At 49.9% G+C, this 13,332-nt stretch overlaps 4 protein-coding genes across 4 annotated transcripts; 3 read left to right on the top strand and 1 right to left on the bottom strand.

Annotated features, from left to right (window-relative positions):
* Positions 1-1,843: 1,843 nt before the first annotated feature.
* On the top strand, positions 1,844-3,466 carry FTJAE_5451 (disulfide-isomerase precursor; the record flags this gene model as incomplete). Its single annotated transcript, XM_037351960.1, has 3 exons — positions 1,844-1,982; positions 2,043-2,259; positions 2,314-3,466. 3 exons carry the CDS (start codon positions 1,844-1,846, stop codon positions 3,464-3,466), a joined length of 1,509 nt encoding a protein of 502 aa, XP_037207443.1.
* Positions 3,467-3,899: 433 nt separating this feature from the next.
* FTJAE_5450 (lipo leucine-zipper domain protein) lies at positions 3,900-4,368 on the bottom strand (the record flags this gene model as incomplete). The annotated part of the gene is made up of 3 exons (XM_037351959.1): positions 3,900-3,974; positions 4,074-4,179; positions 4,238-4,368. 3 exons carry the CDS (start codon positions 4,366-4,368, stop codon positions 3,900-3,902), a joined length of 312 nt encoding a protein of 103 aa, XP_037207442.1.
* A 319-nt stretch (positions 4,369-4,687) lies between these two features.
* Positions 4,688-5,532, top strand: FTJAE_5449 (threonyl-trna synthetase; the record flags this gene model as incomplete). The annotated part of the gene is made up of 2 exons (XM_037351957.1): positions 4,688-4,940; positions 4,994-5,532. 2 exons carry the CDS (start codon positions 4,688-4,690, stop codon positions 5,530-5,532), a joined length of 792 nt encoding a protein of 263 aa, XP_037207441.1.
* A 649-nt stretch (positions 5,533-6,181) lies between these two features.
* Positions 6,182-8,783, top strand: FTJAE_5448 (threonyl-tRNA synthetase; the record flags this gene model as incomplete). Its single annotated transcript, XM_037351956.1, has 7 exons — positions 6,182-6,322; positions 6,391-6,472; positions 6,544-6,895; positions 6,950-7,217; positions 7,283-7,858; positions 7,908-8,571; positions 8,629-8,783. 7 exons carry the CDS (start codon positions 6,182-6,184, stop codon positions 8,781-8,783), a joined length of 2,238 nt encoding a protein of 745 aa, XP_037207440.1.
* Positions 8,784-13,332: the final 4,549 nt, after the last annotated feature.

The raw sequence follows: 13,332 nt of genomic DNA, 5'->3' as shown, positions 1-13,332 counted from the left end.
GGAACCGAAAACCTACACCAGCATTAGCCGTGTATTAGTTGGCTATTACCACCAAGCCAGAAGCTGATGATCCTGTACTTGATAAAGTTGGATAGCGATGGGAGGCAAGAAACTTGATATCTCTCATCCAAGTTATCAAAAGACCTTGGTGAGCTTCGTATGTCTTATCAGTACTTTAGGTATTTTGATATTATGATCTAGTATCAGGAGTTTTCAGGCTCCCAGAGGGAGAGTTTTGTCCAGTACTCCGTACATACCTCTACTACCTATGTGACGACGGAGGCATGGTGGGGCCGCAAACTGACCGTTCCCGTGGGGCTGATGAGCTGAGTAAAGCGGGATCATGTTTCGCCTCATTCTTGTGACATGACATGTCTTTGCTTCTCACGGGGATCTCATATTGCCACTTGTCCATGTTTGACTCAACTGCATACAGAATTTTTAGCTAACTAGGTACCTAGGAAGCTGGACTAGCATTGGTGGATTCAGAAGGTGAATGGCATGAATGATGTCCAAGAACTCAGAATGCTATGGCCGCTGGGATTGGTCAGAAGGGAAAAGAAGAGTTAGGCCAAAAGAATATGGTTTAGAGGCTGGATTGGTAATTCGTGGAAAAGAATAGCGAGCAACAAGCAGATGATGAAATGCCTGCCATTCATCTCATTTTAACTATGTGAGCAACCCCTCTATCCATGGATGTCACGTTCAACACTGGCAAGGCTGGGCTGTGTACATGCACAAGTATCCAATGTTAGTACCTTGGAGGCTGTCACAGAGACGTGGCCTTTTGGCTTGGGACAAAGGTGTTGCCACATTGAACAGCTGCTGATCTGTAATAATCTTTACTCCAAATGTCATCTCATTTAGCCAGGGGTTCCGAGCATTTCGGAGCATCAAATCCCGTATTTATTGCAGCTTAATTGGGCAATTCTCTTTGCACTTCCCTAATCCGTCATTATCAGAGTTTCAACTTTGATGGGAATGTGGTGTAGGTTGGTGATGGTCCAACATAAACAATGACAAACAATGGCAAGCTAAAGAAAAGGGTACTTTCTCATAGTGAGATGTCTGGTCTATTACACGCACGATCCTTTTTAACTACCTGATTATAAATATCTGTATCACATAGAACCAACATTCAATGCCTCATTCTTTAACGATCCAGCCATGATCCATAAGCAGTTCAGCGGCGGCGGCGGTTGTCCTGCCCCTGTGGACCCATGGAGGGACCCTACACCAGCTGAGGGGCTCTGGCGCTTCCTGTAGGGCAGCTTCGCCCAATGACAAGCAGCGACGGTCCCTCGCTTCGGCCTAAAAGGGTTTAGAGCCCGGTAAGGAAACCCACTAGCTTTCCGCCGCTTTGGAGGGGCCGTGCCTGTCTGCAGAGTGCCTAGAGTGCTCCGGCGGTATGGGCTGTGGGTTTGTGCTTGATCATCGACCTAGAGAAATCCTGTGCCACCAAACAAAAGGGACACTTGTTCAATTGAGAGTTGGACCCCCCAGGCAATCCCTCCACCTTTGGCCCGCGCAAGACTCAGCGGGAGTTGTCTCCGAGTGGGGTTGACTGATGTTAGTTGGCTCCAGCCTCTTTACAAACCATTTGTACCCTCCCGTAGTTTTCTCTACAGTACGGTACATGCGGCTGTGGATGTGGGTGTAAATGTACGTTACCTGTCCTCAAGCTCCAACTACAAAACTCTCCTCGATCTTCCCTCCACTTCCCAACTCAAATCTTCCTCCTCCTCTTCTTCCTCCCCCTTCCTTTATATTGCCTGTCCTGTCCTGTTCAGCGGAACCTTCTCTTTGTGTTTTATAGGATACCCCGTCAAAAAGACAGCCCATCATGCACCACAAGAAGATCGCCTGCAGCTTCATGGCTGCTCTGGCTGCCTATGCCTCTGCTGCCGACTCAGATGTTCACCAGCTGACCAAGGACACCTTCGACGAGTTTGTCAAGTCCAACAATCTCGTCCTCGCTGAGTGTAAGTCCCCATTGAAGCTTCTCTTCCCCTCCGCCAGCCGCTGACAGCTTCTTTCTGCAGTCTTTGCTCCCTGGTGCGGTCACTGCAAGGCCCTCGCCCCCGAGTACGAGGAGGCCGCCACAACTCTCAAGGAGAAGAACATCAAGCTTGCCAAGATTGACTGCACTGAGGAGTCCGACCTCTGCAAAGACCAGGGCGTCGAGGGTTACCCCACCCTCAAGGTCTTCCGTGGCCTTGACAATGTCACTCCCTACTCTGGCCAGCGCAAGGCTGCTGGGTAAGTCGACACCTGTCATGATCAGCTGATATTTCGACTGACCAATTTTTACAGTATCACTTCCTACATGATCAAGCAGTCCCTCCCCGCTGTCTCCATTCTCACAAAGGACACCCTCGAGGAGTTCAAGACCGCCGACAAGGTTGTCGTCGTCGCCTACCTCAACGCCGATGATAAGAGCTCCAACGAGACCTTCTCCAAGCTCGCCGAGGGTCTCCGTGATACCTACCTATTCGGTGGCGTCAACGACGCTGCTGTTGCCGAGGCCGAGGGCGTCAAGGCCCCCGCCCTGGTTGTCTACAAGTCCTTCGATGAGGGCAAGAATACCTTCACCGAGAAGTTCGAGGAGGATGCTATTGCCTCTTTCATCACCACCTCTGCCACCCCTCTCATTGGTGAGGTCGGCCCCGAGACCTACTCCAGCTACATGTCCGCTGGTATCCCCCTCGCATACATCTTCTCCGAGACTCCTGAGGAGCGCAAGGAGCTTGGTGATGCCCTCAAGCCCATCGCTGAGAAGTTCAAGGGCAAGATCAACTTCGCCACAATTGACGCCAAGGCCTTCGGCGCTCACGCCGGTAACCTGAACCTCAAGGCTGACAAGTTCCCTTCTTTCGCCATCCAGGAGGTTGTGAAGAACCAGAAGTTCCCCTTCGACCAGGAGAAGGAGATCACACATGACAACATCGCCAAGTTCGTTGAGGACTTTGCCGCTGGCAAGATTGAGCCCAGCATCAAGTCCGAGTCCATTCCCGAGACCCAGGAGGGCCCTGTCACTGTTGTCGTTGCCAAGAGCTACAACGACATTGTCCTCGATGACACCAAGGATGTCCTAATTGAGTTCTACGCTCCTTGGTGCGGTCACTGCAAGGCTCTCGCCCCCAAGTATGATGACCTTGCTTCTCAGTTCGCCGCTTCCGAGTTCAAGGACAAGGTTGTCATCGCCAAGGTTGACGCTACCCTCAACGATGTTCCCGATGAGATCCAGGGTTTCCCCACCATCAAGCTCTACCCCGCTGGTGCTAAGGACGCTCCCGTCACCTACCAGGGCTCTCGCACCGTCGAGGACCTCGCCAACTTCATCAAGGAGAACGGCAAGTACAAGGCCGAGCTCCCCGTCAAGGAGGAGGGCACCGAAGAGGCCGCCCCCGCCGCTAGTGAGGAGAAGAAGGATGCCGAGGAGGAGGATGTCCATGATGAGCTGTAAAGAATTGATGTCAACAACAATGATAGTACACAAAATGGGGTATATCTGATTTTTTTTTTGGGGCGCGGGTTCTTTTTGGTGCTCACATTTGAATGCACCTCTCTAGGTTTTAGTTTTCGTGGCAATGGGACCATTTCATGACTTGACTACTATTTTGATCTCTGTCTCAGCTTCACCGTGACCTTGACGTTTCTCTTACACAGACCACATGGTATCTTTTTGATTGGGCTTGTAGGTATGCTCGCAACATGGCACATGATCGTACAAATCTCCCCAATCGTCTTGATGACAATCTCAGACCCAAACACTAACAGGAAATGCAAATGGGAGCCATCCTCATTTCAACACGTCCACCAGAGACCCAACGGAGCTCACTGTACCCCCTTGGCTCCGACTGTTTTACACATTAATGTCTTTATCCCGTTTTCCCCGTCTATTTCTTGCCCTGTGTCCTGGTCTCCAGAGCCTGGACCTGGTTGCTCAGACGGGTGACGGAGGCTTGTAGAGTCTGGTCGAACAATATTAGCACCTGGGCAAGCGACTGATATTGGAGGAAACTTAGGTGAGGCTCTCTCTTATCAATTGCCTCATCTCATCCGTTACGCACATAAATATCCTCGGTCAACAGGTCGTTGGCGATCTTGTACTCCTTGAGGAGATAGCTGTAGGAGGCGCTGCCAGCGAGAAAGCTACCGAGAAGGAAGCCAAAAAGACTGAAAACAAAGTTAACAACGTTATTTCCGTCGAAAGAGTGTTTCTGTCATCACTAACCCTCCACGGAAAGCTCCCAGTGGTTTCCTGGCAGGGAGAGGCGAATCGGCCATGCGTCGGGCAGATGTGCTGAAGGATCGGGTAGCCAGCGCGCGGCTGCTGGAGAACAGGGCTCTTGAGGCGAAAGACATTGCTGCGATTGCGGTGGTGGACGTTGGATTGTGCGGTGTTTATCTCGCGGGAGCAATAGGTAGGTACTATGGTATTGATGGCAATGGACGTCAGAGGTACAGTTACGACAGAGCTACTATCGGAGCCGGGTGCTCGGAATATTCTGAGCTCGGCTGGAATTGGAGTGTGCTCTTCGAGCTTTCTGGCTCGTGATTGGCTATGTCACAAGACCAGCGGTTCAGTGTGGATTTTCTATGGAGGTGCTTGATACACACACACTCTCTCTCTTTGTCATACTCTAATTTTTCTTCTACTCATAATATCGAATTATAAAGAACGATGAACAATTTCGGGGTCATCGAGCTTGCCAGCGCAAAGACAACCTCGGCGCCAGGCTGGGCTTATGTCCCCGACAATACAATCACTCGCCCGACAGCGCCAACCAACAGGAAGCGCGCCAGGAATATTCCTGGTCTTACATATAGCGATTTGACGGCTCGACAAGATAATAAAATTCGAAAGGAAGCCGAGGCTTTAGATAAAGATGGCGGAAAGGATAACACAATACCGTTGCCAGTCAAGGGCGGAAGAAGTATGCGCCAGACCTCAGCATCATGTGAAAGACGAGAAATTGACTCTTGGCAGCGCAAGCAAAACACACACCTAATGTTCGTAAGATTCTTCAATCGCAGAAGACATTCGGGAACCACTTGGACGATTTCCTCGCGATGCAGGCACTTGCAGAGGCCAACCCTACGAACTCTCGGTCCGCTGCCTCTGGCGCAAACAACAAACGGCCATCGAATAGTCGAAGAGATACTCCCTCATCCTCCAAACCACCACAAGAAGAAGACATAGCGATGGCCGACGCTGATGCTCCGACTGTTCTTCCCGAATCATGGAGACCTTCACCACCGAGCCACCCTGGCGACAACGATCCTTTGCTTGTGTCGCGTGTTCCCGACATGCCATCCGATGAGGAGCTGCGCAGGCTCCTTTCCCACCCTCCATTGAACTATGGCGAAGTGACGGGACATAGAGACACCAGGTATCCCGTTAGATCGTTCTGTGAGGTCTGCGGGTATTGGGGGCGTGTGAGGTGCATGAAGTGCGGAACAAGAGTCTGCGCACTGGATTGTTTGGAGGCGCATAAGGAAGAGTGTGTCACCCGCTATGGACTTTGAATACTGCCAGTTTCTTTCTTGTTTACGAATGCGGGTTTGGCTTGATTTATGACATGGAAACGGGATGGCATGGCGTTACGGATTGCTAGGTTGGAAAACCGCTTGATACCCCTGATTTACCTAGGACAAGATTATTGTTGATGATTATTGTGACTGAGTCAAATACCTGCGATGTCGGAATTGGATCGAGTCCTTCTGTATTGGTCACTATGAGTTTCATTGCGTGGTACATATTGTTCGGTCTGACTCTACTGTCCAAGTGTCGTGTGAGTGAGCTGAAGGGGACGAAGAGACTGGGTTTCGGCCTTCGGCATGTGACTATTGTTTAAGAGGAACCCAATTTGCTGGGGCACGTTAGAATACAGCAAATAAGTATTCTGAACTTGGCCAGAAGAATTGATACATCAATGGCATTTCTACCTTAGTAGGCAAGCCTATAAGGCTACATCTCGTGATACTAAAAGTGCCCAACCAAACGGTACTATTCCCGTGCCCCCCTGCCAAATTCGCAGTGACTCAATTCTAACCCCACCTTCGTGTTTAATGCCCCTTGTGCCCCGCCATCGACAAGATAAGACAAGACAAGACCGCTTTCGAGTACCCAACTTCCTCCCACTAAATTTTCAACATCCGAGCGAGAGTTCTCAACATGTCGTCCGATCAAGCTGATGCTGCCAAGGCGGCCGAGGGCACGTCTGAGAAGAGCTTGCCTTCTCGCCCTGCGAAGCAGCCCAAGGAGAAACAGCCCAAGGATAAGTCTGCCAAGGGTGGAAAGTCTGCTGGCCTCGAAGTTGGTGTCCCTTTCTTGACTGCGGTGTACATGACACCGTTTTGGAACCTACTAACTGTGTATGATAGCTCCCCGAGACCCCCGAGTTCATCCAGCACCGACTCGATCTCTTCGATAAGATCAAAGCCCGACAGGATGCCGAAATCGCTGGTGGGTGATCCAAATCCAAATCCTCCTCACGCTTCCGTCCCTCGGATCGAATCGACTGACAAGAATGATAGCCAAACCTCGCGAGGAAATCACCATCTCGCTTCCCAATGGCAAAGAGGAGAAGGGAACTTCCTGGGAGACCACCCCTGGCGCTATCGCCAAGGGCATCTCCAAGTCTCTTTTCGAGCGCACTGTCATCTCCAGAGTTGACGGTGAGTTGTGGGATCTGACCCGACCGCTCGAGAAGAGCTGCAAGCTCGAGCTCCTTGACTTTGAACACACCGAAGGCAAGAAGGTCTTCTGGCACTCTTCAGCCCATATTCTTGGAGAGGCTGCCGAGAAACGCTTTGGTTGTTATCTATGCAACGGCCCCCCTACTGAAGACCCCCCTGGATTCTACTACGATATGGCCAACATGGGAGAGTGCGTAGAAGGCTTCGAATAAATTGCTGGAGGTTTTACTGACATAGGCCCTAGACAAGTCGTCACTGATGAGGATAAGAAGGCCCTCGAGCAGCTCTCCAACAACATTGTCAAACAGAAGCAGCCTTTCGAGCGTCTGGAAATGACCAAGGACGAGCTCCTTGAGATGTTCAAGTACAGCAAGTACAAGGAGTATTTCATTCAACAGCGTGTTCCCGACGGCACCAAGAGTACTGTATACCGATGCGGTCCCCTGATCGATCTGTGCCGAGGACCTCACGTCCCCACCACTGGCAACATCAAGGCCTTTTCCGTTCTCAGGGTATGTCGATATGATATATACAACTCCCAGTCTTGACGCGACGGGCTTGAGCTGATGTTCAACAGAATTCCGCTGCCTACTGGCTTGGCGACAGCAACAACGAGTCTGTCCAGCGTATTGCTGGTATCTCATTCCCCGACAAGAAGGCTCTTGAAGAGTACAAGCACTTCCTGGCCGAGGCCGCCAAGCGCAATCATCGAAAGATCGGTACTGATCAAAAGCTCTTCTTCTTCGACGAGGCGTCTCCTGGATCTGCTTTCTTCTTGCCACACGGTGTGCGCATCTACAATGCTTTGATGGAGCTCATCAAAGGCGAGTACCAAAAACGCGAATTCGACGAAGTTATGTCTCCAAACATGTACAAGGCGGATTTGTGGAAGACATCAGGACACTGGGGCCACTACGAGGAGAACATGTTCACCTTCGAGGTTGAGAAGGAGAAGTTTGGGCTGAAGCCCATGAACTGCCCTGGACACTGCAAGATCTTTGCCCACTCTGATGTCACTTATAAGGACCTCCCCTGGAGGATGGCCGATTTTGGTGTTTTGCACCGAAACGAGTTCTCCGGGGCTCTTTCAGGTCTTACTCGAGTCCGTCGTTTCCAACAGGACGATGCTCACATCTTCTGTACCGTGGATCAGGTATGATGGCTTCTACTAACTGACTCGCGCTTCTACTAATGTGCTCTAGATCCGAGAGGAAATTGAATCAGCCTTCGACTTTTTGAGCAGTGTTTACGGCATCTTCGGTTTCACGTTCAAGCTTAAGCTGTCCACCCGACCCGAGAAGTACGTCGGTGATATCGCTACCTGGGACTCCGCCGAGAAGAAGCTTGAAGAGGCTCTCAACTCATTCTCCGAGAAGACGGGTGCTAAGTGGGAGTTTAACCCCGGTGATGGTGCTTTCTATGGACCCAAGATCGATATTGCTCTGTTCGACGCTCTGAAGCGTGAGCACCAATGTGGTACTATGCAGCTCGATTTCAACCTGCCTCGACGATTCAAGCTTCGATATGTCGCTAACAAGGGCGAGACTGGAGTCAGTGATGGTAGCAACCCCAAGGAGGATCTACCTGCCGGATACGCACGACCTGTCATGATTCACCGAGCTGTTCTAGGCAGCTTCGAGCGAATGTTTGGTATTCTGACCGAGCACTTTGGCGGCAAGTGGCCATTCTGGCTCAGCCCGCGACAGGTCTTGGTTGTACCTGTCATGCCTGCTGCCAACGACTACGCCAAGGAGGTTCAGCAGATCTTCCGAGCCAAGGGGCTCTACAGTGATGTGGACCTGAGCAGCAACACTTTCCAGAAGAAGATCCGCACCGGTCAGCTGGAGCAGTACAACTTTATCTTTGGTGAGTTTGGAATGGAAGCTGCCTTGTTTAAGGCAAATGGCTAACCAGATTGTATAGTTGTCGGTGCCGAGGAGGCCAGCTCACGCACCCTCAACATCCGTAACCGAGACGACCAAGCCACCCAGGCAAAGGGTGAGCTGGTTCCTATTGACGAAGCTCTTGAGAAGATGGTTCAGCTCAAGTCCTCGCGAGGACTTGTGAACAAGCTGTAGAGGGATGTGATACGTTTGCTATGACACTGGAAGGGGCGGCGCGTACAGAGGGTGAGATTAAAAGCAGAGGGTATGTGAATTCACAGTCAACCATATGAGACATGTTAGATGATGACAGGCACGGGAACTCGCATGGAGAGGTAGAGTCGAGAACAGAAACAGATATCCAAGTAGCGGTCAATGGAGAAAAGAACGCTTCTTGAACAAGCTGATGTTTGATTGGTGTCAGAACCCACGGGATGAATTCATAGCCGCAAGCCATAGGTGGAAGTCATCCCGATGTTTCGGGACGCCCAGTGAAAGGGATTGGGGGAGAATTGGGCAATGCGAGATAGGCTATCGAGCTCGATCGCCGCCTAGCCAATATCATAAGCCGCAAGAGACTTGACAACAGCCATCGGGCTGTGCAAGTGTGAGTCCAAGATCCACAATAGAAGCCTTTTTAGCTTCATGTCGAGAAGAGGAGACAGGGATAATATGAGAAGTGATGAACAGTCAAAGGTCGGGCGAAGGAGAACCGGACAAGCCGTGTTTTACTCGAGTCCGAGGGGATGCCGGCCTAGTTGTGTAACATGACGACGGCTGATTGAAAAGGTTGAGAAGATCGATATTCCCGATTTCAAGCCACTTCTCGGTGTAAGGATTGTTAATCATGGCTTGAGTTGGGATGAGATGAGCTTTGCCGGAAAGTTGCTTTTTCTCAGAGTGACGAATAGGGGCAGTTAGATAGGATAGGATAGGATAGGATACCCATAGATTCTTGGTATACTGACCGAGTATGTACATTACTAGACCAAGAGTTGAAAGAACATGTCATATGAGGCGTAAAGGATTACACCTTGAAATACCTGTGATGAGGTGTAATTATCACGGCGACTTACAGCATACTACTAATGTATAGGTACCTACATAAGGTACTTCAGTAAGGGAACATGTCATTGTTGACTCCAGACTACAAGAGCCCCCAAGCCACTGATCATGTGTGAAAAGTATCTCGAGTGGAGGCCATGCTCGGTTTATTCGCCGGTGAGAAGTGGCGTCGAAGTGGAAGTGGGCAAAACATGATATATCACATCTGATAGAAAAAGAAAGCAAAAGAAAAGACAAGACAAGACAAGACAAGACAAGAGAGGACCCACGAAGCCGGTGAGAGGAGAGAAAGAAGATTGTGGGCTAACTTTGAATAAACGCACGAACAAAGAGCAGTTCCCAAGGCCAGGCCGACAAAAGGGAGACAAGAGCAATGAGGCGGCGCGTCTAAAACGAGTCACGGGATGGTTTATGATGTATCAAATTCTTGTGCCACCAACAGCTTGAGAGGGCCTATGATAGATCAGAAGAAGCGATGACAGCAGGGAAAAGTGCTGGATGCATACAGTGTCTATGCAATGCACTGCTTTTAGCAGTTGGAAAGGAAAATAGAAGACGCGTCTATGACAACATACAATGTCGGGCTGCGAGCATGGAAATGACAGGGCGACAGCGTGGATTTCGCAGTTTTGCTGGTGTTTGATGCTTTGGTGATAGATCACGTATAGTGGAGCCTTGTGGGAGAGACATCCATCCATCAATCATGCAGGGAAAAAGAGCAAGACGTGCTTATGGCCGTGGAGAGAACAGAACTGAGCCGACACTCAATACCTAGGTAGTCTACGTACTGTACGTACATAGGTACAGATTGGCTCTCTGACTCTGAGCGTACCGTAAGTACGAGTCAATGATTTGTTATTGCCGTCCCTGGTCTCGGAGTTTTTCGAATTCTGTGACGAACACAAATCTCCTTGGCCTAAAAAAGGCCTGAGGTGCATCTATCTATCTGCATCTATAACCACTACGGGAAAAGACTAGGTAGCCATCCCATGGTCGGACTTGGCAACCAGATGCCTGCTCGGTCAGATCCGCTTGCGACTCTAGAGTACCATCGAGGTGAGAAGAAGAAGATGATGAACCAGGGCGTCACGTAATACGCCCTCCTGTCTCTGTCTCTGTCTCTGTCTCTGTCTCTGTCTCTGTCTCTGTGTGCTACGTCAAGCATTGCAGCACTTTGCTTTGCTGTGTTCCAGGTCCGTGGGATTACGTGTGTACATCCCACGCTGGAGGGATGCGTCGAACGGGGGGTTTTTGGTTCTGGTGGGTGGCACGAAAAGATGAGACAGCGCCGATGCCATTCAGGCGAGCGTCAGTATCAGCTTAGTAGGCAGGTAGGCAAGTCAGTCGTTCTCAAGGTGTAATACGGGCGTAGTATTCCGTTGTCAGGCATATAACTATGCGTGTATGTACAGTACTGTATTGCATCTGGAAGCCAGCCTGGTGACATTCACTGCTGCAACGGCCAACTAGAGTCGGATCGAGCTAAACCCAGCTCAGATAACGAAGGACATGAGGGTCTGTGATTTGAGACAGTGACAGACAGACAGTCAGAGAGTAGGTGCCTACATAGGCCGTAAGGTATGCAACGGAGGAGGGATGGCCTCAATATCTCCTAGGTATTCTGACTGGTCAGTGGCCCGTTCAGACCGGTCAAGCACTTCATACAGTAGCTCGAGTTCAATGCGAGACATGGAGGTTGGCGTCGGGTCCGTAATCCCCAATTGTTTATTCCCCATCAACCAACTGTGCGGTTATAGTGGACATGAATGATTATGTATGTGGGGTTTATTAGCGTCCCTCGTGGCATGAGAGATCCCTGAGATAATACTTATTTGTCCGTTTGACATCGAGCTGATAACTACCTTAGGCATTGACCTTGGCTACCTAGGTACCTAGCTTGGGCAGTGAGTGAGTCTGGGGTGACACAGAACATCGTATGCTGATGCTGCTGTTTCACCAGGGCTGTAGGTTGTACAGTACAATGCGAGGATCTCACTCAGGGTGATCCAAGCCGGCCAAGTTTGCGAGAACATAATGGGAATATCCCGGTTGTCTATGGTCAGATTGGGGTTGTACGAGAAGCAGGCTGTGGTCTTGACGGAATAAGCAGTCTATTATTACTACCATCGGTTCGAGTGATATATGTGTGAGCAGTGGAGGCGGGAATCTCTTGATATGGGTATGGGAGCATTGCCTATCAACGCTTGGATCTGCAGGTCGCTCGGTGTGGACAGATGTTGCAGATGCGTTGTCGTAGCGTGGGTACTCCATTACCAAGAGTGGTATATGGCGAGTTCACGAGACCTGCCTTTCGTTCCTGTATTTGGTTATTAGTAGTATACGAATAGTTGATATAGGCAGTGTTTGTTGATGAGCGACAAGTCGACGACGATGACAGCTCAACTAGGTAGGTATGTACTAATTACCTACGTACATACGCTCGCAGAAGGAGAAAGATTGATAAAAACAAGTCCCTATTAACCGAGGGCGAATGCAGATCGGGTTGCATTCCCCATTCAAGGCCCCTGTCGCTGTCGGTCAAGGTCCTTGAAAGGTCCCCAGATCCATGCAATTCATGCCTGCATGCATCCATCTCTCAATCGGGCAACTTAACTTACATAGATGCTGGGGAGCCGGGCAATCGTACTGTATGTATGTATGTATGTATGTATGTATGTATTCAGGGATAGAGAGACAGCTGCACAAGGTAGAAAGATATTGTATGTATGTATGCATGATTATACGACAATATTGTGATATGTAGCCTGAAAGCAAGCAAGCAAGCAAGCAAGGACAAGGGCTTCGGCGTTGAGGATCTCAAATACATACTAGGTATCCATAATATCCCAGACATGCAAAGTGTGCGAGTATAGTATACTCTAATATATGTGTGAATAGGGGACAGTCGTCAAGTCACTGTGACGAGACCTCCGTCCTCCCCTATCTCCTTACCCAGCCAGATATGATCCAAGCTACCGCGCGCCAGCCCGCTCACCCGCTCCCGTCCATCGTCCAGATCGTTGACTAGCGTCTGTCTGTGCTGAGAATACAGCACAGCACAGTACAGTACCCAAAGGTGAGGGCCCAGTCAAACCCCATTCTTCCTTTCATTCTGTTTCTCGTCTTCCTACAAACGAGGGCACGGTCTTTGTTACCGGTGATAACTGACGAGCATCAGCCTCGAGTCAGTAACTGTCTCATTGTGTGCATACTCGCTATACATAAGTAGGTATGTATCTGTTCTGCTACATTATACTAGCATAAATGACAGTCTGTGGAACAAGGAGAAGAAGAAGAAGCAATCATGTTTAGGTATGCATAGTATGTACCAGACTTTGCAACAAATTTCAGTTCTCGCTTCTCAGCACAACCCCCAGTTCTTCTCATCCCATGTCCATGGATCTTCTCCCTCCACCTCATGAAGCATTACCCAATACCAACACATCTCCCACCAACTAACTACACCACACTTAATACCTTAGCTGTAGGTACTGTACAGTATATACCCCCTGCACTTTCACCTATCCATCCATCATTTACCTACCAGTACCTACCTAGCCTCCAAATCTTGACCTGATCAGCAGAAACAAAGAAAGAGGCGTCAGGCTGGTAATTCTCTGGCATCCAATACACCACGGTATGGCTTATACTGAAACAAGGAACTTCAATTCCCCCCCAC

This window comes from Fusarium tjaetaba (assembly GCF_013396195.1).
Source record: "Fusarium tjaetaba strain NRRL 66243 chromosome Unknown NRRL66243_c0000105, whole genome shotgun sequence".
Classification (NCBI taxonomy): Eukaryota; Fungi; Ascomycota; class Sordariomycetes; order Hypocreales; family Nectriaceae; genus Fusarium; species Fusarium tjaetaba.
The sequence above is the reverse complement of the archived record's forward strand: the minus strand, read 5'-3'. Positions and strand labels throughout refer to the sequence as shown.